The following is a 27,730-nucleotide window of genomic DNA, read 5'->3' on the forward strand; positions in this document are numbered from 1 at the left end:
TATATATATATATATATATATATATATATATATATATAAGCCTGCTCAGTACCAGATGGGTGACTGTTTGGGAAGGCTAGGCGCTAAATGAACCCGCCAAGTCGTATAAATTTTCAGGTTAGTATCTGTAGGGACGTTTAATTCACCGTTTACGCATGCATATGTCTCAGTTTCTTTCCGTTTTTAACATTTTTTTAAAGGAATTTAACGACATGTTTAATACTGGGCAACGCCGGGTACATATTCTGTATATATATATGCACATAAATATATAATAATAAATATGCACGTAAATATTTAATGATGAATAAATATATAAATAAAAAATAAATGTGATTCAGTCATATATTATATATGAATACTAAGACGAGTTTATAGCTCTTAAAACAACCGGTAAGGTAGCGCAGAAAAATAACGGCGTTTCGATATATATATATATATATATATATATATATATATATATATATATATATATATATATATATATATATATATATATATATATATATATATATATAAACACTGAGTTTATACTCACATATTTAAAGTATATCTGAAGAAATCATAAATTTGCAATGGCTCTGCTGTGGAACAGCTACGGTAGAATACAACGCAATAAAGTGTTTAAATATTTTCACGTGATCAGTGAAATATACGGGGTAGCAACTTAAGTGGAAGCTAATTAGAAATGTGTAAACATATCAGCTAAACCATGTGTTAAAAGTCTCTTATTTGTTAAATTCTTTCTGTTTTCTTCTTATTTCTATATTTAAATAACTCTATTCACCTCTCTCTCTCTCTGTCTCTCTGTATATATATATATATATATATATATATATATATATATATATACTAGCAAAAGTACTCGTCGTTGACTGAGTTCAAAAACAGCCTACAGAAAATAGACTGTGATTTATGAAAGTATGATAGGTTATGAAAAGGAAGGGTTGTAAAGAGATAGCTTCGAATTTGGGGGTATCAAAACCAAAGCAAAATATGAGGAAAGTAAAAATAATATAGATAAACCCAATAATTTATTATACCATACCTGTTCACACTGAAACACTTATCACAATATTCTGTTGATCTATATTAAAAAAAACCTTGTTAAACTTTGTGACATATTTCCATTCTATTGAGGTCAGGCGCGAACGAACACCTTACAATTTTATTATACCATATTTCTTCAAACTGAAACATAATTATCAAAGTATACTTACGCAGATAGATATGAAAAGTCTTTATTAAAGTTTGTGCCTTTTTCCATTCTATGGAGGTCAGGCGCGAACGCAGACCCTACAATTTTATTATACCATCCCTATTTAAGTTAAAACATACTTATCAAAGTATTATTATGTACATCTATATAAAAAACACTTGTAAATTTTTTTTTTATAATTTTAAATTTTTTTATTTCCATATTTGGTGGACCAGGCGCGTACACAGACCCCATAATTTTAATTAATCATCATTATGCCAGATCAAACATACCCATTCCTGTGTCTCGATACATCTTCTATGATTATATGTGATCAGTTTTCTATAATAGTCAACCATACAGGAGCCTATTCGTGACCAGACTCACATACAGACGTTCAGCTTTATAAGCCATTTTAAGCGAAAAACAAATGAATTTTTAAATATGTGTAAACCACTAAATTTATAATCACATATTTAGTCTATCTGATTAAATCACGATGTTGTAAGATTCTGAGTCGGCTGCAGTACTATGCAACTCAATAAAGTGTGTAAATATCAGTTAAATATACGTGGTAGCAACTTAAGTGGAATCTAAGTAGAAATGTGTAAATATCTCAACTAAACCATGTGTTAAAAGTTTCTTATTTTGTAAATATTTTCTTTTCTTATTGCTATATTTCAATAGCTCTATTCAGTCCTCATTAACTTATCTTTTCTTCATTTCTTACTTGGAGCAAAATTAGACACATTCAATTATCCAAATGTCTTTTTTTACTTGAGAGTCATAATTTTTCAAGATCTGAAGGCAATTCGAGGAGAAGGGTGTATACATGTAAGGTGGTAGTGTAGTAATCGTTAATTGTGTTAGTTGGGTAAAATTGAATTATTTTTAGGGACGGATCAACAAGAACTTTTTTTACTTTGCATTTGAACGCTACCGTGTTGTATTCAGTTGGAAAGCAGGCCAGCGGAACAGTGTTCCAAAGGCGGTCAGTTCTAAGAAAGAAGCTTTGTTCATAGAATCTGCGTTTAGATTTAAACACAGATAGAGAGTTAGGGAAGTTATGTATAGTGGTTATAGCTAGAATACTTTTTGTAAATGTTTGTCAAGAGGGGGACCATATATTGTAGTTCAGTCGAGCACTTGCCACAGAAATAGCGATAGAGGAGACACAGGCTTGTGACTTTTCTTTTGTGAGAATGAAGTTGCAGGGAAGAGAAAAGGGAGTCATTTAGTACGTTTCGAAGGCAGAATTCGATCAAGGCAGGATGGGGCCGGCGAGCAGCTCCTGCCCAGATGAAAACAGTACTTCATTTTAGGGCGAACTTGGCTCTTATATAGAGAGAAGATCACATCGACAGTGAGATACTGGAGAGATAGAGTGATCTAGCAAATTTCCAGCTTCCTCAAGACGTGAGCCATTCATTTCAATTGGGGCATGGTGGGGTTTTCAATCAACTAAAATTAAGCAGCCACCTTTTTCTCCATTGCACCACATTCTCAAGATCAGAAAAGAGAGACTCTAAAAGACATTGGTCATTGCTGGCCTTTGAAGTATGCCCATAGATGGTCGTGCTGTCTGTATAAATGTTACTTATGATCTAAGAATGGTTTAATTCTTGACCCAACCCTATTCCTAATTAGGAGGAGGGTTGGTCAGAGATTGAACCATGAGGGACGCCAGCATTAATACACGAGTTTCTGATTTCTGTCCATCGCCTACTTTTATAAGCATGTTAGTGAGAAAACATTTGATAACCGAGAGGACATTTTCAGCTATTTCATAGCTGCCGAACTTTTAAAGTAGATCTTTAGTTATGAAAAACTTGCAATTTCTACACTTACATAATAATCTGGTGGAACCAAATATAGTAAGAAGAATAAGATACAATGCCAAAATTCAGGTTAAGCACGCTATGTGTGCAGAACTAATTGCGAAAGCCTTGTAGTGCGAATCGTAATGTTATAAAAACTCACTTATAAATTTGGATCATTGCCTAATTTGACAATCAGTTTATACTTTATCGTCGACTACATCTATATATATTTTAAATATTTTTATCGCATGTTTGCATAAAAACAAGATGTAGCTGGTCAAATAATTCCAAAAATATATTAAATTATTATTTAACAGGACTCAACTTATTTCATTCAGACTGATATTTAGACGATTCAGAGAGTCTGGAAAAACGGAACGTCAAAAATCGATGATAGATTTTCTGTTTTTACATGTTTTTGCTGATAGAGTTTTGAGTTCGATTTGTACCCAAGCACTCACGTTCGATTAATTTTATTTTAAATATGTTTCATTCATATTTCGATTATCATTTTCTTCTTTGATATTTTGATTTTTATTTCCTCCTATCATATTTTAGCTATTATAACCTCTTGTCATATTAGAGTAGTACTCATTACAGGGGCTCATGAGAACACTTAAAAGAGTATTAGGACTCATTTTTCTTTTCATTTTCTTTCATTATTTTTTAGATTCGGAGTGACAGAGGAAATGATGGAACCAGTTTTGAACGGGGAAACCCTTGAGATGCTTATCGAACAAAAGCGACTTTTCTACACAGATTTACCAGCTCTCGATGGGCTTGAACAAACTGGAGATCTTCAGGTTAGTTATATACATGTATTCATATTGTGAAAACAATGCACATGTAATAATGCATATATATATATATGTATGTATATATATATTAATGATGGAACGATCCCAATATTTTCCCGATTCCGATGCAATTACCGATTCCTTACTAAATTCACGATTACGACACAATTAACGATTCCGATTCCTATCTTTATTAATCTCTGTATACTTGACTATAAAATTGTTATTTTTTCTGATTACTGTAAAACCACGTGTTAAATGTGCATATATTTTCACAAACGTGAAACACACTTATGTGTACTGGGGGTTGATCCATAGATTTTAGTATTACTGGTAGAATAAAATCAATAAATATTCATTGGATTGCGTTACTTCCCTTAGATTAGAAAATAAAAATAAAAACAAAATTACTTCCCTTAACAACATAATTTTGAAACACTAAAAATATAGAGTTTCAAAACTAAACAAAAATAGGCATCACCACTAATCAATGCTCAGAGGCCACTCGAGGATAAGGGTTAAGGAGTGTATAGGAGTCAAATGGACAATGTAGTAATCGATAGTAATGAAAATTCGGTAAATTTGTTATCAATAACTTGTGTTTGTTGGACTTGAAGACAACCATATTGTAGTCAGCTGGAAAGCAGGAAAACGGAAGACAATTCCATAGGCGTGCAGTTCTAAGAGAGAAACTTTGTTCATGGAATCTAAGTTTAGGTTTAGGCCCAGATAAAGAGTGGGGAAAATTATTGATAATGTTTTCAGCTAGACGAGTGTTTCTCATGAAAGTTTGGCGGGGAGGGAACCATAGATTTCAGAATCGTTTTCGTATGGGCCCTTTTATTGATAGACCACACATGAAACTGTAGTCTCCTTCGAAGTAAGCTCCTTCGGTAGAAATGAACTTGGTGTACCATTCCAACAACTTCTGTGAGCGTGTAAAAAACTCTCGCAACAGTTTTTTCATCTCCTTAATTGTCTCATAACGGCAGCTTCTAATGTTTTCCTTGAGCTTAAGGAATAAGCAAAAGCCATATGGACAAGATCTGGACTATAGGGAGGATTAGGAAGTCTTTATTCTTTATGCCCATCTTGGTCAAATAATCTCTGACAATGATAGAGTTGTAAACTGGTGCATTGACTATAATCTTCCGCATCTTCCGTTATTTTCTAGTAATTTGTGTGTACAGTTCCCACACTGATATAAAACTTTGCACTTATTGTTTCTATAGAAACACGACGGGCTTTGTCCATGAAATTCTGTATTTTGTTAATCAACTCTGGTTTTCTTACTTGTTTACTCCTCTCGCACCTCTCATCATCACTCATACTCCTGCCATCCTTGAATCTCTTATGCGGTTAAAAATTGACGATCGATTCATGCAAAAGCGGTTTGTAGCAATTCGTACGTTGCTGTGGCTTTTTTCTAAGTTTAAAACAGAATTTTATTACATCTCGTTCTTCTAAAGTATTCTTCACGTCCAGATTGCATCTTTGAAATTTACAAGCTGTGAAATCAGGCTTTAGTAAGGTGTATTCCCATTTCTGCTTTAGCTTGTCATTTGAACCTGAACTCATAAAACTTGGTCAGTCATCTCATGAGATGTATGACTATAGCATACATAATTTTCAAGAGTCAACGACAATTTAAAATACCCGTGTTGTTTATGATACATTAAGACTCATTGGTATAATGTTAAAATGGTTTGCTTTGTATGTTTAGCGATAAATACGCATTTCTATGTATTACTTAATGTCAAGCATATTAGCTATTTAAACTATTTATTAGGTAAAATTAATTAAACAGACTAAAGTATTTTACAAGAAGGTGGGAAATACTGATTCACCTCCAATTCCTGGTAGTATTAGTGAGTAACCAACCGCATGAGATTCGAATGAGCATAAACCCAATATAGCTGATTTCAAAGTCCGTGAACTGATCCATTAGGCGAATCGAACACGCAAATTCAAAAATAGATCATCATTTTCTTCTCTATTTCATACTCAATCTCGCTTTTCTGTCACAAATGCTGTAGCGAGTGGCGGTTTTAAGTACTAGTGGGTAGTAGTCTATTATTGTAGACTATATTTTGATTGTAAAATTATGAACTTTTGTTTTTTACAGCTTTGTTCGCCAATGGCGTTATTCATGCTTGATGATAAGGGCCACTTGTTGCCGGTAGCTATCCAGTTGAACCAGGAGCCTGGCCCGAGCAACCCAGTGAGTAAAAACAACGACAAAAACATATCTTACTTCTTTATATATGAGCATACGTTTAGTGGAAGATTAGAAATAAAACGTAGATATCCACAAAATAATACCAACTCATTTATTGTTATTATCAAGTCAAGAATCAATCAAATAAAAACATTCCTGATTCAAGATTTTACACGAGAAGATAAAGTCAATAACAAGTACGTAGACACGAAATTTTTTAACACACACTCACCAATGCACGTGCAATGCAATCGATTAGAAAAGTGATACACACATATGTAACCGCTTAGAACAAGGAAAAATAAATAACTCTAAATACTTACGCCCTTGAAAATAAAGACAATTATAAAATATGGTGATAAGGAGATAACCATGATAGCAATGATAATTTAAGCACTCACTTCATAAAAGCCTCAAATACTTTGTCTTTAATAATAGAATAATGAAAATGATTAGTATACAGGTGTGTTCCAAACAGAACTTCATGTCAACGCAGGCAACGCTGGGTACCCATGCTAGTTTAAGATATAAAATAACAAGTATCAAAATTGAATAAACATGAAGAAGAAAAGTTGGAAAGAAAGAAAAATATAAAATAAAAAGATTTACTTTTTCGTATCCATTTGTTTTTCGATAAATCAAAATACTTTAGCTTCTTATTGTTTTCTGTTCTTTACTTGTAATTATTTCATATTTTTAAATCAAACATCTAATATTTCCCAGGTGTTTCTGCCAACTGACGATGAAAATGTTTGGTTACTAGCAAAAATGTGGTATAACAACGCAGATGCTTCATTTCATCAAGCTGTACTTCATTTGGGTAAGTCAAACCTTCTTTCATTTTATATCGGTTTCATTAATATAACGTAACATTCGTGTGTCAAAATTACCACATTATTTATTGTTGATAGATTTTTTTTATTTTAGACGATTATATTCAAGTAATTTAACGACAATATCTGAACTGATTTAATATTTTTTTTATACGGTGGTCACCACTTATCAAGGCCCGGAAGCCACTCAGGGATAAGGGTTATTGCAAGTACAGTACATTAGTGTGGAGATTTGATGAAGTGTTTACTTAAGGGGGCGGTTCGTTAGGAATTTGTTAATGTTGGACTTGAAGACATCCAAGTTGTATTCAGGTGGGAAGCAGGTAGATGGAACAGATTTCCACAGGCGTGCAGTTATAAGAAAGAAGTTTTGTTCATGGAATCCACGTCTTGATTTATGCATAGATAAAGAGTGAGGGAAATTTTTCACAGTTGATTCGGCTAGACGGGTGTTTTACGTGAATGATTGGCGAGGGGAACAGAGATTGGAGTTCAGACGAGCACCTGCCATGGGAATAACGATAAAACAAGGATATGCTCGCAACGTCTCTTCTGTGGGAGAGAGGTTGCAGGGTAGAGAAAAGGGCATCTCCCATTAATCCACGAAGTCTATTTTGTACTCTGTCAAGGCAGGATAGGCTGTTTTTAGCAGCTCTTGCCCAGATATGGCAGCAGTATTACATTCCTGGACGTACTTGGCTTTTATATAGATAGATATAGATAGAGAATATAAATTTCAAAATAATCTTATTACGAAAGGCATTCCAAAAGTAATGCCTCCCATTTTATTCCGCCCGAATGGATCAGAGTGAGTCGAAAAATGCATATTGATGATGACTGAACTTATGCATTCATAACCTGAAAAGTTTATCTCTTGACGGTGGGGTACTCTAAAAAACAACCCTTGCCATGGACTTGCGTCAGAAGCAGAGACGCATCACTGAATTTCTGACACAAGTGCATTAAGAATAATAAAGACTATGTATAAAATAAATTCTGGGGCACAAAAAGTTGTTTTCATAATGGTGTTACCCCCGTCTTCGTAGTTCTTTAACTTTTTGAGTTAAACAATAAGTCTTTGATTTTTGAAACGACCCTTATAAAATTGACCATGATGCAATTCAGTCTTTTAGTCTTATTTAAGAAATGGTTCTAATTTTGCTATATAAATTCTTACAATTTTTAAAAAATATTTTCCTCAATTAATATGTGTCAACAGAATGCAATATATTTGTAAATTAATATTTTGTTTGTCTTTTATTAAACTCATTGTTGTATTTACAATTGTCTCCTGTTTCTGCCTATTATGGAAACCGTCAACTTCAAATTGATATGCGAAAGTTATTTCTATTTCTGAATCTATTTCAACTGACCAACTAGTAAATGGTCTTCAATACAAAAGAAGACAATTTTCATCAAACGGAAATTGAGTCATGTCGTCTTTTCTAGGGCGACAATTTTATTGTTCTACCCTTTATATTAGTTAGAAATATTTCTCAAAATATAAACTTATTTTCCTGCTTCAAATTTCTCTATTTGATTAACGGCTTTTTATAAAAGTGTTTATTTCGTATCAAAATTTACTCAAAACATGAAAGACGCTTTCAATGTCCAATCTTTCATGTTTATTTTTCTAATAAAGCAATTCTAATATTCCATTATAAGTGTTCATTTACTAAACCGATTATAGTATCATAAAGCGTGATGTCCCTATAGTATCAGCATATAATCCAATTATTAGCTGTCATACCAAACATTCAGCTTCGAGGAAGGGTTCAGCATTGTACCTATTTACTATGCCTCCCCACGGGACAGAGTTAGACACCAGGGTCGTTTTTTAACGTGGAGAAAAGGTACAAAAATAAAAATTGTCTCAGTCGTGAAGGATTTCTCCTCCACCGAAAGAGAACGAGAAAATGAAGTGCAGCATCTGAAGAACAGATGGTATTTATTTGCTCCCCCACTGAGCAAATTAGGCACAAGGCCGTTTTTAATGTGAGGTAAAAACCAGCTCCCCTAAAAGGGGTCACTCTGGTTACCAAAAATAATAATTGTCCCAGTATAGAGGGTTTCCCCTCCATTGACTGGTACAAATCATCTTAAGTGCAGCATCTGCCGGAACAGATACTACACTTTGATCTTGACCAAAGGTTCAGCATTGTAATAATGAGAGAACTTAACATTAAAATAAATATGGCGGGATAAAAATAACATAATAACAATTAAATAATACATCATAGAGACAGTTAATTGATATATGCTATGGCAGTTGGTATTATAGGATAATAAAGTTGCAGAAATTAAAACAACCAGTGTATTGTCAATTATATTTGAAATCTATTTGTAAATGACAGAATTTCTGCTATAAAATAGCATAAATTATTTTATTCATTTTAAACAATCAACTTTCTTTTACCTTATACCACAATCTATTTGTAAGATTTCATGTATTTTCTCTTCTATAAAATCATTTTACGTTAATTTATAGATTACTAGCAGGAAACTCCGTGTTACCCGATCGTGCAATACGTTCAAACATGATATTTTAATTAATGTAGAATTTTATAGAATCAATACTCTATTGAATATTATATATACTGAGGAATAATTTGCCCAGTTAAAAAAATCATACAAAAGTACAAAAAATAATAATTATGATAATGTCATTCATCAAATGCGGTCTGTGTTTGTTTACAATTTCATGTCAGCTGATATTTGGGCTTAACAATGAATGCCCTGGAAAAGTCACTTCTGATTAATATTTAGTTTTAAAATATTCAAACAAATATAGGCTTTGCGGCGAATTAAAATGATAACTCTTTTTTATCGTCAATTGAACTCATTAATAAGAGTAAAAAAATAAAATGGTGAGGTACACCGGGCGTAAATAGAGAAATAATTTCATCTGTAGTCAAATTGTTTACCACTGAGCTATATGCCAGATGTAAATAATTCTTTTTTATTTTTTTAAGAACAAATGATTTGCTAAGATTTTATTATTTCCCTTGGCCAGTGTAACGTAAAATATTCCCACATAAAAAGTATCCTCTCTTTCTATAAAAAAGAAAGAGTATTTTTAGGGTGGAATTTTTTTCGATTTTCGGTGCATATCGGATGAATTTCTGTACAAAATATATCTAAGAACATTACCAGACCCATGAATTAGCGTTGAGTGAAATTTGTAGAAGATTGGCTCAGCCGTTTCAAAAGCTATAACGAAGTAATTCATACGCATACAAAAGGCATTTATTTAATAATACAGTAATGTATTTATTTTCGTTTATTTTTATGCATACAGGATGGACGCATTTATTGATGGAAGGTGTTGTTATAGCCTTGATGAGAAACGTCTCAGTGTCTCATCCAATCCTGAAATTATTAAAGCCACATACTCTTTACCTATTGGCGATTAATTCGTAAGTAATGGTCTACACATGTAAACGCTGTAATAAACATTTTACATCATAAGATGATCGAATGACATACTATATATATATATATATATATATATATATATATAATAGAAAAAAAATATATATAATAGAAAAAAAATATATATATGTGTGTACTTTTATTATGCACACGCACGCACATATATATTCGTATATATATATATATATATATACATATATATATATGTATATATATATATATTAAATTGTAATTCAATGAATTTCAAAAAACTCTCATTGAAATGAAATGAAGTGGTTGAGTTTCATATCAAAGAATTTTTATTATTCTAAGCAAGACACAGAATGCTTTAGAAAATTAATCTCTTTAACCTATAGGGTTTCGATGTCTACCATCTCATCAGAGGAGGGAAAATATTAGCAAATAATTATAAAGGTATGAACCCTATTTGCTAAAGTCAGTGAGACATGGAAAGTCAAAGTTAAAATAATACATTTATCAGAAGTCCTGTAGCAGGAGTATTTGTAGAAAAAGGATATGAATGTTTTTTAGATCAAGCTTGCTTGGTAAAATCCATGTTATACGTTCTTTACATCCATTTGGTAATAATGTCCAAGTTATATATCGGGTAATCCGCATAGCTGTGTAGATATCCGAATCGGGCAAGTGCTTGTATAAATTAATCACGTTTCCATAAAAACTGATTGTTAAATAAAAACCATTCTGAATTATATATATATATATATATATATATATATATATATATATATATATATATATATCTATGTGTGTGTGTGTGTGTGTGTGTACTTTTATTATGCACACACACGCACAGATATATACGTGTATATATACGCATATATATATATATATATATATATATATATATATAAGGTGAGGGATTAATAATTGTAAAATTATACAATTTACATAGGGACCAAATTACAAAATCCAATTTTTTCATGTACGATCGTTTCGGAAACGATACCCTTTTATTTATTCGTTATTTACAAATAAAAATAAAATCATCGCTAAATAATTGAACTATCTCCAGATATCTTGTCCTTATAAGCATAACAGGTATGTGTGTGGGGAAATCCCAGCATTTTAGATTTTAAAACATTGCTGACAAATACCAATGATATATTTTAGATGAAAAAATATCTTTACCATTGACTAATTTGGACCTTGAGAGGCCTCCTTACGGATTTTTTTTAAAAGTAACATTGTAAACACTATTTCACAAAGATTTAACAAATAAATTAATTCGATAAGCTTGTTAAAAACAAATATTTGTTATTAATTCTCGATGCTTTTATTTTATATGTAAACTGTATACTTCACAATTATTAATTCCTCACATTTTCTATATATAGCTCTAGGTTAACAATATCTATTTAGCTTTTCATAGATGTAATATTCCTTGCTCTTATAGACCTTGTCTATAACACTCCTTAATATATATATATATGTGTGTGTGTGTGTATATATATATATATATACATATATATATACATATACATATATCTACATATACGCACATACGTACATGGATTTTCTTGTAAATATTCCAAGAGTGATATTTTCCTAGTTACAGCAGAATAGGAATAATATAATATAGATAGTACAATACTAAATACACTCCATTTCTCTGATATAAATATACATCTTTATTCAGCACGTTTTTATTTAAACAGATATTAAAAAGCACGAAGTGTCTTTGCTTGATTTTTCTATTTGTGATTTTTTTCTACTTTTTGTATTTTTGTTGTAAATAGAATTTTGTTCCATTATGTCGTGAGCAATTCCAACTGAACTGTCCAGTCCGTATTAAGCGATTATCTGTGCTAAGCTTAACAATATGTGGAATTTATAGTAAAAAAAATGGTCAAGCGTTTAAAAAGTATGAATTATAAAACATTTTAAACCTAACAGATATAGCCGCCTGATGACAACTGGACAAAACATCGCAAACAAAAAAAAGTCAATGGATCCTACAGTTTAATACATAAAACATGGGTCAATACATAGCTCAGTATTCTGAAAAATTACAAATATTTTTACAAAAACAAACGGTAATACATGATTTTCTATACCTACATATATGTATATGTATAAAGTTGTCTATTCCTATATTGATTCCAGTATGTACATGTCATCTTTTCTTTTTCTCATATATATATATATATATATATATATATATATATATATATATATATATATATATATATATTATATATAATGTCAGGTCATGTCATATGCTACTGGTATCATGTAACCCAGTACTACCTTCCTCATGGTCGGGTCACCGGCGACTAAACTGGTTCCCCCACCAGACTTATGTGGTGAGGAGGGCGGCTAGTCACCCTGAAGGATTAAAAACAAGACCTTCCAAAGGACGAATGAACTCTTTTTCTGGGTCAACGGCCCACTAGCACCGTGTATGTGTGTGTATATGCGTATTGGGGTAGAGAGGGCTCCCGTAAGCCGTGGCGAAGGCAACCTTTCTAGGAGAAGCAAATCTCTGATTTAAAAAACCATAAAGCGGAAGACCAGTACCCGCATTAAGCTGGTCTGCAGTTTAATTTGTTGCTGGCTATCTAGCTCTTGCTTGTTGCTGGATCTCAACATTTTGAACCGAGAGAGAGACTTAGCTGTCGTACAAAGCTAAGACTCTGTAACATCATATTTGTATAGATACTCCCTTAGGCATTTGGGCTCATGAATTTTAAATGTCTGAGGGAGTGGCACTCGTCTGACAAGACGTTGCAATCATCATATATATATATATATATATATATATATATATATATATATTCTTTTGGTGTCGTGTGTGGATTTCCAAACGACTAGTTGTGGCGGAACCTCATACGTCGAAATCAAAGAGAGAGTATATTTTATATATATATATATATATATATATATATATATATATATATATATATATATATACTTTTCTTTTGATGCAATTAATTATTATTTTTTCCTTCATAATTTCCGTCATGCTTAATCTTCTATTCATATTATTTTTATGGCCATAAACATTATTATTACTCGTATTTATTATACGTTTTATCTATATTTATTTATACACCTTAGTTTTTTTTATTCACTTGTCTATCTATTTTGTTCTATTTATATGCATGAATATGTGTATATATGTATATAAAATGTGCAGTTTTTTTACATCAAAATTTCATTCCGAAATTTCTCCATTTATCAGGAAAAAATTTTTTTTCCATAATTATTAAAAGACCTTTAACACACAAGGACTTTACACCAACCCTGACATACCAGTAATTTAGCTTGCTTAAGTTAGTGAAATATTTTTATTTAAAAATAAATAAAAGTAAATAAAATGAAAATAAATAGATACTTGTTTACCGTCGTTTCACTACGACCTCATCTGTTTGTTTTTGTTATAACTATTTATACAAATGTTTATTTTTCAGACGAGCAATCACCACATTGTTAGCAGAAGGTGGTTGGATTGATACTACGATGAGCATTGGTGCGTCTAATACTTATAAATTGGTGTCTCAGTTGTAAGTCGCTTTTATCAAATTTTCTGTTCTTGGAAAATCACCGACGCCATTAAAAAAAAAATATTTTCCGATTATTGAACTGAACGAGTTATAGAAAGTTTTTATTACAATTTAAGTTGGCATTTATAAAACTAGTATTTGTCTAAGAATGTCCTATCTATAATAACATTTTTTCATTAAATATAAAATAAAGAGATTTAATTAAAACTAGCAGAATCCGTGGAAAATGCACGTAGTTGAGAATTTTAGAACACATTATAAATAAAATGACATTGGCATGTGTTTTACCAGCAGCATGGCTTAATGGTAAAACTTCTAACTACAGCTTCTATGATCGTGATCTCAAATCTTGCCGAGGTCAGTCATGCTGCTGAACCAGAGAAATGTCAAAACATGTTGTGTTGCGGATATATTTTATCTATAAATAAATAGGATGCTAAAATATGTGCGGCAACAAAAGGGGAAATAACTCTTAATTATTTAGAAAATATATCACCATAAGATATACATACATTAATTATCGACAACAAAACAATATCGAACACAGAATTTTCCGCATTTCATCATCGTGAGGATTCGTCAGGCTCTTTTGATGAATCCTCCCGAGGTTTAAATGCGGAAAATTCTGTTTAGCTTAATTACCATATATTTAGAAAATTATATATATATATATATATACATATATATATATATATATATATATATATATATATATATATATATTCTTTGGCTCATTGGCATGACTGACTGTGACAGAGACAGAAAAGTCCAAACCAGAAGAATAGCACAACTTTTGGAAAAATAAAGATATGTAAAATATTTGGCAATTTCAAAAGGCTTTCTATAAATATTTAATAATAATAATAATAATAATAATAATAATAATAATAATAATAATAATAATAATAATATATACTGTAGATTTCAAAAGTATATGCATATATATATATATATATACATATATATATATATATAACTACATTTATTCACATAAATTTAATATACAAAAGTATAGATTTATGCGTAAACTTAAAGTATTTACTTCAAAAGTGCTCAATACGTAGGTAGAGCTACTTAATAATTTATAAAATATATATGGCGATTAAGCTACACTGAATATTCTTCGTTTCATCCAACTATAGGGTTCGTCAAGCTGATGCGCATAAGCCTGACGAACCCTATAGTTGGATGAAACGCAGAATATTCAGTGTAGCTTAATCGCCATATATATTTTATAAATTACTATATATATATATATATATATATATATATATATATATATATATATATATATACAATCGGAAATTAAGTAATAGTCATCGCCCTTTTGTATTCTTGTGTAACATATATATTATATTGCATTTTATCATTTTAGTAAAGATGTGTGGAGATTTGATTTACATGGAACCCCACCAGAAGAATTTAAATCGAGAAATGTAAGTATATGTATAAGTTAAAGCAATAATAACAGAAATTAATCAGTAATCTGCAAAAATAACCAAATAAATAAATTAAGTAAAACATTTTATACGCAAATTGAATAATCTGGAGTTCTACTAAAGTGCATTTTATTTAGATATTTTGTATCCGGTACCAAACATAAAAGTTTATGATTCCAGTGACATTTAGAAAATATTAATTCTGAGAAACAAACGCGGCTTCTTTTATGCTCACTATCCTGATATTAAAGCTTCTTGTTCATAGATGAAATTTATTAAAATAATTTATTTCAATCAACATTTGAGAATTAGAAATGTTACAACAATTTGAAAACAAATATCGTCGGTATTGTATCGATTGTTTTGACATATTTTCACTTCTTTACTGGAAACTGATATTTTAAACTAAGTTGATAATGTTGAATTAAGTTTTTGAATTGTTTTGGAGATGAGTGAATTTGATTTTTTGTTTAATTATTTGGACTATTATGCTCATCTTCTAGAACTAGAACAACTAGAATATGAGGATAATACTCCAAATAATCAAATAAAAAAATAAGTTGATAATAAAGGTCGACAATGTAATAGATCAAGCCAATTAAACAAATCACATACACATAAAGTTGTTTATAGTTAAACATTAGACAGGTATAGACGATATATATACATATATATATATGTATATATATATATATATATATATATTTAAATTGTAATTCAATGAATTTCAAAAAACTCTCATTGAAATGAAATGAACTGGTTGAGTTTCATATCAAATAATTTTTATTATTCTAAGCAAGACACAGAATGCTTTAGAAAATTAATATCCTTAACCTATAGGGTTTCGATGTCTACCATCTCATCAGAGGAGAGAAAATATTAGCAAATAGTTATAAAGGTATGCACCCTATTCGCTAAAGTCAGTGAGACATGGAAAGTCAAAGTGAAAATAATAAATTTATCAGAAGACATCGAAACCCTATAGGTTAAGGAGATTAATTTTCTAAAGCATTCTTTGTCTTGCTTAGAATAATAAAAATTCTTTGATATGAAACTCAACCACTTCATTTCATTTCAATGAGAGTTTTTTGAAATTCATTGAATTACAATTTAATTTATTTGCTCTATCTTGCATATCGAGCAATTCTTGTTTAGATGGGATAACTTATAAAATATTATTGCCAGTAATATTTTGTAAACCTACAATCTCACGTTTCCATAACAACTGATTGGTAAATAAAAACTATTCTGAAGAGTATATATATATATATATATATATATATATATATATATATATATATATATATATATATATATCAGCAGAAATCACATTTTTTCAATTATTTTTTACCTTTTTATATATCTTGTGGGGTAAATGGTTGAATACATGGCGAGAACGGCACAGTAACAATTTAATAAATACGTATTAAGTATTAATATAATGCATAATTTATCTGGTTATACTCTTCTAGTTCCCCGGAAGTGACATAATTGGCCGAAGTGACATCAAGGAATAGTTTATTATTCCTGGTATTAGAGGTGCGCCCCAAAAGCTGTTAATACTTTTACGTTTAGTATCGACCATTATTGGGTCGGTGACCTTTCTTTTCCGAATCCACCATCTTTGTTCAGGTGCTGTTTGGAGAGGTTCGAGATCAAATGTATCGAAAATAATGTCGAGTGGTTATTTCTCTAACGGTGGTGTATCGCGGGCGTCATCTACCTGACATCTTCTCAATTATTTTATTGGTACAGTCGGCCATTATATGAAGTATATAAGCTCTAACACCATATAAGCTTGCATCACTCGCTACTATTTTTTTTTTCAGGTTTGGATCATAGTGTGTAAGAAAAAGATCTGTTGAGAAATCCGCGCATGCACGAATCTGATTTGTCTTTTTGGTCAAGTGGTCAAGTATACGGTAGGGGCTGCCCAATCACTGCTGCTTACTTTCGATAGTATTTCGGCCTTTTGTAGCCGATTCCTTTTCGATTTTCTCAGTTGTCGCAACCAGGACGTTTCATTTCTTCTTGAAAACTGGCTTCCGAGACCCGATGAGAAAACTTCTGGTAATGTTTCCTTTAATTCGTCCTTTAGTCGTTGAGCCCTTGTAGACGAATGTAGCAACATTTGTTTATAGGTTGGTCCCATAATTCAAATCTTTCCACCAAATCCGTTTCTGATATGTTATGCACATCAACTGTAACTTTTTTCGTAGTGCCATTTAACGTCACAGTGAGTGTCAGTTCTCCCTTAAATTTTACTTTATCGCCTGTGACTGCTCGAGTTGATTACTTTGTCTTATGCATCGTTGATTTCTTCAACCTTTTCTACGTCTGTAACTCCACTATCTTATTGAGGATGTTGACTGTGAAGTATTTCCACCGGTTCTTCTCGACGTTCCTGTCGAATCTTGTTTGTCTAACCTTGTGGAATATGTCACTTTGTGGTCTTTCTTTCTACATATGTTGTTTTTGTAAAAACATCTATCGAACCAATGTTGTCCTCCGCAACGGTTGCACGCCTCTGTAGGCGAATTCGGTTTGGGGATCGGATGGTCAAGCTTTGATTGTGCCTAGTTTTTCTTTTCGTTTGTTTTTCCCCCATGAGAGTAATCCTTTGATCTGAAATTACTCCTTCGTATGTAGGACACACCTGATCCATCAATGTTTCGTGAGTAGTTCTTTACACTAACTACATGTTGGCATTGCACAGCCAAATTCTGAAGAGTGAGCACTTGTTCATTTTCATCGTGTTATCTCTGTGTTTTTTGCTGAAAAGAGACTGTGCAAAAATCAAACATTTGAAATCGCCTGCTGATAATTCAGCTAGCCGAAAATCCTCACAGTGTTTGCTAACAATAGCTGCGACGGTTGAAACATTTCCATTCCTTATGAAAAAGGATCTAGTTCGGGCTACAGAGTTCAGATAAGAGCGTGACTGCTTTGGAGAATTCCAACACGCTCATCTTCCTGGGTAAAATATAATCAAGGAACTTACTGTGTTCTGTGGTCCATAGCTTCTTTTTTGGCAGTCAACAGTGACTAAATATTCGTATCTCCTATATAAAGTGTCAAACGTCATATCCTGCTAAGGTAGGTAGTTAAATGTATCGATCGAATTCCATATGGTGTTTTGGGAAAATGCGGTGCTGTCACCACTGTGTTCCGTCTTATTAAAAATTTAAAAAAATAATTTCTCGTGTCTATTTTGTTGAAGTAGCAATTTATCGCCTTGTTCCCTCCGTTGAAATAACAATTTCTCGTATTGTTCCTTCTTTTGAAGTAACAATTTCTCGTCTTGAAAAGGAAAATCTAAATGTGAGTGGCAGCAAAAGGAGTGTCCAAAAGGTGGGTGTCCACTGTAGTAGAATGTTATAATTCCAATTTAAGCCTATAAGCGCTGATAATCGTCTGAAAAATTTACGTAACAGTGATAAAAAGAAAAAAAAGTAAATGGTAGGGGCATTATTGTTCAGGTCTTCCAAACTATGCTGGAGTGTACTTGATCAAGTGCAAACCCCCATTACCAAAATTGACTTTGCCACCTTTTTTCTATTTGTGCGAAAGGTTTAAATCGAGGGAAGCTCTTTTGCTGTGGTTTTCAACGACGACTACAGAGAGTGTTGTGAGTGTTGACAGTATGTTTTTAAGATTCTAAAAAGCAGAATGTTAAAACTTGCGAAAGGTAGTATACAAACTGGAGTAAAATACAAAGGGAACGGAGTACTAGTCTGTATTACGCATTGTGTTCAATGGTAAACATCTCGATTGCAAGAGCTGTATGATTTTTTTGTTGTTTTGACGACGACAACGACGAAGGAGATTTTTATATTAGACAGCGTGTTTTAACTTTATAAAAAAAGCAAGTAAACTGGATATTGAATATTCGTTTAATGATTTTCCATCTCTTGTATTTTTCGATCTTTCATTACGGAAATGACTTATGCTTAAAATGAACTTGATACCGGGCGAAATAGTATGTCTCTTAGTGACGCCATATTATAATGTAAGCAACCATTTGTTTATAACGTGAAAAACTAGATTCTGGAATATGAGAATTATCAGAGCTTAGCCAATCAGAATTGACGAACTTTGACGAAGAAGGCTTTATTATTTCTGAATCGGCATTTGAAAATATTGTTTTAGAGCTATGTATTTATGAGCTAATTACGGTCGGTGTAATCATAGAATCCCGGTGACTACTGGTAACAGTGATAGGATAAATAACGTATAAATAAAAATAGCGACTGCTTCCTCTAACGATGTTGCGACTGTTATGGTGTTGCTTGTAGAATGCAATTTTGTATTTCATTATCACGCAATGATGATGGAAAGCTACATAAGACTATTAGACTAATTGTACTGAGTTTGTATGTAGCATCTGTTGTTGCAAACTTACGAAACATTTGTCTAAAGGGGAATGCCTGCAACTACTTTATTAATATAGAAATTACGCTAGGAAACAATTGCTGTCAAGAATTGTGAATGACAACGTAATTAAAGGAATAAATTGTAAGATGGTCAACATCATGAAACTTTGAATATAGACTTTTGTCATTTGTTATATATATATATATATATATATATATATGTGTGTGTGTGTGTGTGTGTGTGTGTGTGTGTGTGTGTGTGTGTTGTTACGACGTATCCAAGTCCTACTGGGGACGGTAGAGATGGGTGACGTAACGAAATATATAAAAAAAATAAAGTTTCCCAGGTTCCTTGATAATGCGTTGTTATGGGAATGGGACAACCGTCCTGAAGACAACAATAAAATCAAATGTACTGGACAACGAAATGACATAAGAAATAACGAGGACAAATATCGTCGAAAAAGTAACAAACTTTTATTTATATAAAAAAATAAAATAACATTCAATTCAAGAAAAGAAAATTAAATATGCCTAACTAAATGAAATGATTTAATGAATCAAATTCTACCGAGAAAAAATATATTAACACTCAAAAATGATACAGTGAATAAAATATACTGAAAATATATCTCCTCTCGACTAAAAATCAATAAACTAATTTATTATACATTTTAATAAATGTATCACATCTCCTACCAATTTTAGAAAAGTTCTCGAAGAAGAACTTTTTCATACGGGTCGGTCATTTTGGATATCTATGTCATCCAACTTCACATAACGTAATCTGACATCGAAATTTACCAACTGAACCTCTCTTGTTATAACAAAAAAATTTAACTATGATCAAATCTTTTAAACGATGCTGTCTTCGGGTTCTCAGTTTATTAGACATTAATTTCCTGAATATGTTTATTTCGGTAACACTTCTTGGTGTGTAATGTCGGATTTCTAAACTTTGGTACTGTATTTAAATTAAGGTTTTTTGCAGGATTCATGAGAATTTCTAAGTTTTCACTATGCTTATTGCCTTCTTTTAAATTTGTCGGTGGGGTATCTAGTTCTAATTCAGCTTTTAACAATGGTTGGGGTAAGTCAATTTTCTCGTTACTTCGTATATGGATTAACCTTCCTTTATCTCTTTCGATTCTATTAGCATCTACCTCAGTTACTATTCTCAGTTTTTGATATCACCTTTTCACCGGCCAAATCATTGCCCCCGTATCTCTCAGGATTTTTACTGGTCATCGATCCTGGTGATTATCTACCGTATATACCAGACCCTCTGATATAAATGGTTGGTATCCTTTTCTAATACTGTCCTCATTGTCTCTTGTAGAGATCTTGCACGAGGTAATAAAGCCTTGAGGTTTATAATCTATTTCCTTTTTACGTTCGGTATCTTTCTTTACCGGGCAGTCCATCATGATGTGTCCTACATTCTTACAATAGTGGCATGTTATGGGTTTCCACCTGTCGATCCCTTGATAGGTGGGTGGTCGATTTGCTTTCGGGGATCTATTTCTTGGGCTGGGAGGTCGATATACAGTACTTTCTGGACCTGTATTCCAACTAGAGTCGGTAACAGACATTCTCCGAAGGTTTGTGTGAACTTCACCCTCGAATGGATCAATTCTATTTCTACCCGTCTTGTGTGTAAGAGCATACTCGTCAGCTAGAATCGCCATTTCATAGGCTGTAGCGATCTGGCGTTCGTTCAAAAACACTTTTAGGTCGTCAGGGACACAATGTTTAAATTCTTCCCTCAGGATCATTCTGCTGGAGTCTATTATAATCGGACTGTGCATCTTTAGCAGAAATCCTACTATTAAACTGTGTTTCTTTCTGCCGAAAGAATTCCACGTAGGTTTGTCCCTTCTGTTTTCGGTATGACCTAAACTTCTGTCGATATGCCTCGGGTACCAATTCATACGATTCAAGGATGGCAGATTTTATAACATTATAATTTGAACAATCCTCAATCAAGAGGGAAGCATATACCTCTTGTGCTCTTCCTCTTAATGCGGTTTGTAAGAGCATGGGCCAAACTTGTAGAGGCCATTTTGCACTCAGAGCAATTTTTTTTTCAAAATTTTGGAAGTACCCGTCCACATTCGATTCGTAGAACGTCCGTACAAGGCGAGCATGTTTGGGGATATCGAACTCCTCCGGTCTTTCTTGGTGGGGTTCGGGCATACCTTCTGACAGAGTTCTTAAAACCGCTTCGTCGACTAAGAAATTGTCGACGAGATGTTCTGTTACTATCCTAACTAACAATGCTCCTCTCATACCTGGCCCAAGGTCTAGTTCATAATGTCTACCTATTGCTATGATGCTGTCTTTTCTAAACTTGCATAATTCTTCAAAAGTAGGGGAATCTAGGAATTCTTATATTCCCGACATATTGAGCAAACTAGTTCTCGCTACCTCAAATGTGTTCGAGTGTCCAGGGTATCTTCAGGGAGGGTATATTTCGGCACGAGCCCCCAATTTCTTACGACGTATCCCAGTTCTACTGGGGACGGTAGAGATGGGTGACGTAAGGAAATATATACATAAAAAAAGTTTCCCAGGTTCCTTAATAATGCGTTGTTATGGGAATGAGACAACCGCCCCGAAGACAACAATAAAATGAAATGCACTGGACAACGAATTCACATAAGAAATAACGAGGACAAATATCGCCGAAAAATTAACAAACTTTTATTTATATAAAAATAAAATAAAATAAAATTCAATTCAAGAAAAGAAAATTAAATATGCCTAACTAAATGAAATGATTTAATGATTCAAATTCTACCGAGAGAAAAATATATTAACAGTCAATGTTCACATAAAACAAGATATCGTCTGCTCAATTAGATACAGGTTCTAGGGTTAGAGAGAGATGTTGGAGAAATGAAAGTTTTGATTGAAAAACTCACTTAATGTCCTTTGAAATGTGACCTTTCTTTCGTCTCCTTTTATATATATATATATTTCTTTCCTATAAATTGTTTATGTTTGATTACGCGTGCGCAGGTTAATTTTCATATTTTTTGTCCTTCGGATTATTTGTGTTTCATTACGCGCGTGCGTGTTAATTGCTCCAATTATTCGTTTCCGAAGATCATCGAAGCCCTTGATTTATAGTAAAAGTTTCACTGCTCTATGGATCCTTCCTTCGCTGGGTTCATTCTTTTGTTCAGTCAGTATTCTAACTTTGACCGCTGATCATCGGCTGGTGTTGTCGATATTTACCTACGCGACGCCGCTACCACGTCGTCGCCTTTCGCCGGCTTCGCCAACCCGACCTTCGCTTACTTACGTCTTATCGCTTTGAAGCGCGAAGCTCCACTGTCTGTTGACAAATTTTTCAGGCCTCTCTCTCCATATACGATCTACCTCTCTCTTCCTCTACACAGTTTTTCTCTCTTATTTCTCTCTATCTTTCTTTTCTCTTTCCTTTTACACTCTTCGTTCAGAGTATCTGTCTCTCCCTTCTCCTCATGTTCGCAGGCCTCCTCCTCCCCTTATTTTCTGTTTTGTTTACAAAATGTGACCGAGCAGACGTGAATTGGATCCTTTTGGCGCGAAAAATGATACAGTGAATAAAATATACTGAAAATATATCTTTTCGGCTAAAAATCAATAAAATAATTTATTATACATTTTAATAAATGTATCACAATATATATAAGAGTCCTAGAGTAGATGAAACGCGGAATATTCAGTGTAGCTTAATGGCCATATATATTTTATAACTTACTATACATATATATATATATATATATATATATATATATATATATATATGTATATGTATAGTAAGTTATAAAATATATATGGCCATTAAGCTACACTGAATATTCCGCGTTTCATCTACTCTAGGACTCTTATATATATTATGATACATTTATTAAAATGTATAATAAATTATTTTATTGATTTTTAGCCGAGTGAAGATATATTTTCAGTATATTTTATTCACTGTATCATAGTATATATATATACTATCAAAAATCGGTGAAATCGGTAATTTTCAAGTAAATCGATTGATTGCGTGCTCTACTTAAAAACCCATGACGGTGCATCGGGGGAGCTTCACATGCCTTATCGCAGTGACTTAGTCCAGAATACAGTGTAGTCTACATTGCACTGTAGAGAACCTACTATTGCTTTTATAAAATTATTTTTCCTGTGTAATGGCTTATATTAAAAATTAAAATACAAAAGCCAAGTATAATTCTTTGATCTAAACAAAAACATTCATTCTAAACCTGCCTCCTGCTTATGTACTATGCCTGGCTTTACTACTTATGCGATTATAATGGCTTGAATTTAAGTTTAAAATGAAAAAGTCAATTATTCTGGTACACTTGTGCTTAAAATAAAAACATTCACTTCGAACGAGTCACTGTCATATCAAAGTACCTACTGTTGATTTTTCGGCCTTTCGACTTGTATGGTTATAAAACTTTTCAAATGTACGCGTGATTTCAGGTTGTGTAAGGTGTTAGCTTTGGATAAAATCGCATATTTCTTCTTTCATCGGATAATTATCGATTATCGATACTTATCGGAGAATCTCCTCATCTTCCTCATCTTAATGTTTGCCTTCTATAGATGTTGTCATCTCACCACTTTGTGGCCTACTACTCCTCTGGCCGGCTTAGGTATAATTGTAACCACTATCTTCAGACAATACTCGCATAGAACCGTAGAGATTCAACGCTTTCTGGGTCCACAGCGCAGTGGATAGAACCGTTGAATCTCTACGATTCTAGTTGAGTATTGTCTGAAAATTGCGGTGTCAATCCCACCGAAGCCGGCTAAAGTATTATTTAGCGAAAACATTGTGAGGCGACAACAATTAATTACCGGGGAGGCAGTTAAATTATTCAACATTCATATCCCGTCACTGTTAACCTCCTGACGAAGACCAGAGAAATAGTTGGTTGAAACGTTTTGAAACAAGAACTATGAAAATGGAACTGACAGTTCGCAAATAAATAAAATTGAAATAAATTAGTCTCAGTAATTCAAATAATATCAGCAATCAAACTTTATCTTAAAAAAAAACAAAACAATATTTCAACGACATAATTTTATACAAGTCATTTTTTTAAAAATTACATTTTCACCCCAAACAAGGCACATTGCCACTTTGGTGTAGGGGGCTACTATCAGGGGCAACAACTACTGGGGTACTATGTAGGGATTTGGGCAGCAAGGTGTCGGTTCACGTTGCACTTGAACTTCTGCACGTCAGTACAGTTGGGGAAGCAGGGACCTGGAATGGAATTCCAAAGTCTAGCGGTTCTGGGGAAGAAACTACTGGAGTAGAAAGATCTCTCTCTCTCTCTCTCTATATATATATATATACATATATATATATATATATATATATATATACATATATATATATATATATAAACATCTAGCGATCTCTACAGTGTGGGGCTGGGATTTTGCAGCCTGTCGGGTTTGTCGAGGGTGTTCACGTCGTGGGGGCACAAGTGCTTGCAGTTCTTCAGGGCATTCACCATTAAAATACTTGTAGAACAGGCAGAGGGGTGCAACGTTTCGTCGATGGGACAGAGGCTGAAGCTTAGATGCCAGTTCAGGGCCTATCAGATTCGCGACTCTCTTTTGAACCTTGTCAAGGAGCGAGAGACTAGTAGCCGATGCACCAGCCCAAATATGACAGCAATACTCCATTTTACTCAATAATTCTCTAATAAGATAATGCATGACTAATGATTTTAAAGATTGTAATAATGAAATTTATCGATTCGGAAATAATACCAAAAATGTAATTCATTTGAAGATGTTGAAGAATCTTACCTATAAAAATGGTTAATTACATTTTTGTAGCAAAAATAAAGTGTTGCTTGACATTAAAATATCAAGAATGTTATATAAAAAAAATGAGTAAAGAAGCAAAATACATAAATAAATAAAATCAATTAACATTTGGTATTTAGTTTCGATAACATTGCCGCGTTGTTAATAAATATGTTGAAAAATTATGGAAAACGTTGATAATTACGTTTGCTGTTAGATTATAATTGATTGATTCCAAGCGAAGTAGATTATGCTTTGATATGTGCTATGTTGAGTGCTAATTTTTTTTTATTGCGTTTGTTTATTTAACTTTCAGGTCGAGGATCCCGAAGTTCTGCCTAATTATTATTTCAGAGATGATTCATTGCTTATATACAGCATAATTCGCAATTACGTCAATGATTATGTCCAACTTTATTATGGTAAGTATTTTTTAAAGCTTTAATCTCAAGCAATAAACTTGTTTTAAAATCAGAATTAAAGATTTGGGGTCGAATCATCATAAGAAAAGCCTGAAAATCTTAAAAATCTTAATTACAGGACAATAAGCCTAACATTCTTATAGGTTTAAATACGAAATATAATAATAATAATAATAATAATAATAATAATAATGATTATAATTATAATAATAATACCACCACCACCACCACCGGCCTTCCTTGAACAGAGAAATTTGCACCGATTAGCACTATAAATAGCGCTAGTAATTCTAACACCGGTGAGAGAGATGCGACTGCACTTCAACTGATAGCCGAGTGCCCAGCAGATATACACGCTTTCCTATATTTGTACATTATTGTTAATACACTTGTTCCTTAACCGAACCTCGACTTGATTGTCCTTACTTTCACTGTTGTTCCACAACAACAACAACAGCAACAATAATAATAATAATAATAATTATTATTATTATTATTAATACTACTACTACTATCATCATCATCATCATCATCATCAAAGATATTCTTTGAACTTCGTGCATCTGATTCCTTTGAACATACAATAATCTCTGCAAAGTGTTTAAGTGCGTCTTAGTTTTGAATGGTGATATTTACTTTAGGCATTTATAATGTAAACTTATCTTCACATTGTTTTATTATAATATAATTCATTCCTGCGTTTGAAAATGTTAATAAATAATAGTATTTTTATGGAAATAAATATATATTTAGATACTCAATAAAGTTTTTAATCCGGAATGTTTACAAGAATTTCATTTAATTGAAATAAAATTTCCAGGATAGTATAATCAATGAATATATACAACTTTATTATGGTAAGTATTTTTAAAGTTTTAACCTCAAGCAATAAACATGTTTAAAATCAGAATTACAGATTCCGGATCGATTTATCATAATAAGAAAAAGCCCGAAAATTTTTAATAAATACAAGACAGGAAATATGAGTTTAAATCACGAGATATTATTATTATCAAAGATATTCTTTGAAGTTCATGCATCTAATTTCTTTGAACAGTCTATAATCTCCGCAAAATGTTTAAATGCGTGATATATACTTTAGACATTTACAAGGTAAAATTATCTTCACATTTTTTTTATTATAATATAATTTGTTTCAACTTTTTAAAATTATATTTTCACCCCAAACAAGGCAAAATGCCAATTTGGTGTAGGGGGCTACTATCAGGGGCAGCAACTACTGGGGTACTATGTTGGGATTTGGGCAGCAAGATGTCGGTTCACGTTACACTTGAACTTCTGCATGTCAGTACAGTTGAGGAAGCAGGGACCTGGAATGGAATTCCAGAGTCTAGCGGTCCTGGGGAAAAACTATTGGAGTAGAAATATCTTTTTACATCTAGGGATCTCTACTGTATCAGGATGGGAATTAGCTGCCTGTCGGGTTTGTCGAGGGTGTTCACGTCGTGGGGGCACAAGTGCCTGCAGTTCGCCAGAGCATTCACCATTAAAATACTTGTAGAACAGGCAGAGGGATGCAACATTTCACTGATGGGACAGAGGTTGAAACGTAGATGCCAGTTCAGGGCCTATCAAATTGGCGACTCTCTTTTGGACCTTGTCTGGGAGCGAGAGACTAGTAGCAGATGCACCAGCCATGGTTAGGGAAAGTAAGTGAAAAATTCACCAAACAAATTAGTTCAACTGTTGAAGGATGTTATTTTGCTTCAAATGTGTGTGTTGTATATAATACAAAACCATTAATGGCCTCCAATAAAAAAGATGTTCTACCATCTCATCATATTAATAATGTCAGTTATTCATTTAAATGTGATTGCGGTGCCGACT

The 27,730-nt window shown here is 32.6% G+C and overlaps 1 protein-coding gene across 1 annotated transcript in view; it reads left to right on the forward strand.

Annotated features, from left to right (window-relative positions):
• LOC145277599 (allene oxide synthase-lipoxygenase protein-like) overlaps positions 1-27,730 on the forward strand; it is an 88,450-nt gene that overhangs the window by 43,442 nt on the left and 17,278 nt on the right. The window contains exons 7-13 of the mRNA XM_080129116.1: positions 3,689-3,821; positions 5,941-6,036; positions 6,757-6,853; positions 10,165-10,282; positions 13,730-13,822; positions 15,198-15,258; positions 25,777-25,882. Coding sequence (XP_079985242.1) covers positions 3,689-3,821; positions 5,941-6,036; positions 6,757-6,853; positions 10,165-10,282; positions 13,730-13,822; positions 15,198-15,258; positions 25,777-25,882 — 704 coding nt within the window. The remainder of the gene's footprint in view (positions 1-3,688; positions 3,822-5,940; positions 6,037-6,756; positions 6,854-10,164; positions 10,283-13,729; positions 13,823-15,197; positions 15,259-25,776; positions 25,883-27,730) is intronic.

Source organism: Euprymna scolopes, chromosome 6, assembly GCF_053919585.1.
Source record: "Euprymna scolopes isolate OS-2025 chromosome 6, ASM5391958v1, whole genome shotgun sequence".
Taxonomy (NCBI): Eukaryota; Metazoa; Mollusca; class Cephalopoda; order Sepiida; family Sepiolidae; genus Euprymna; species Euprymna scolopes.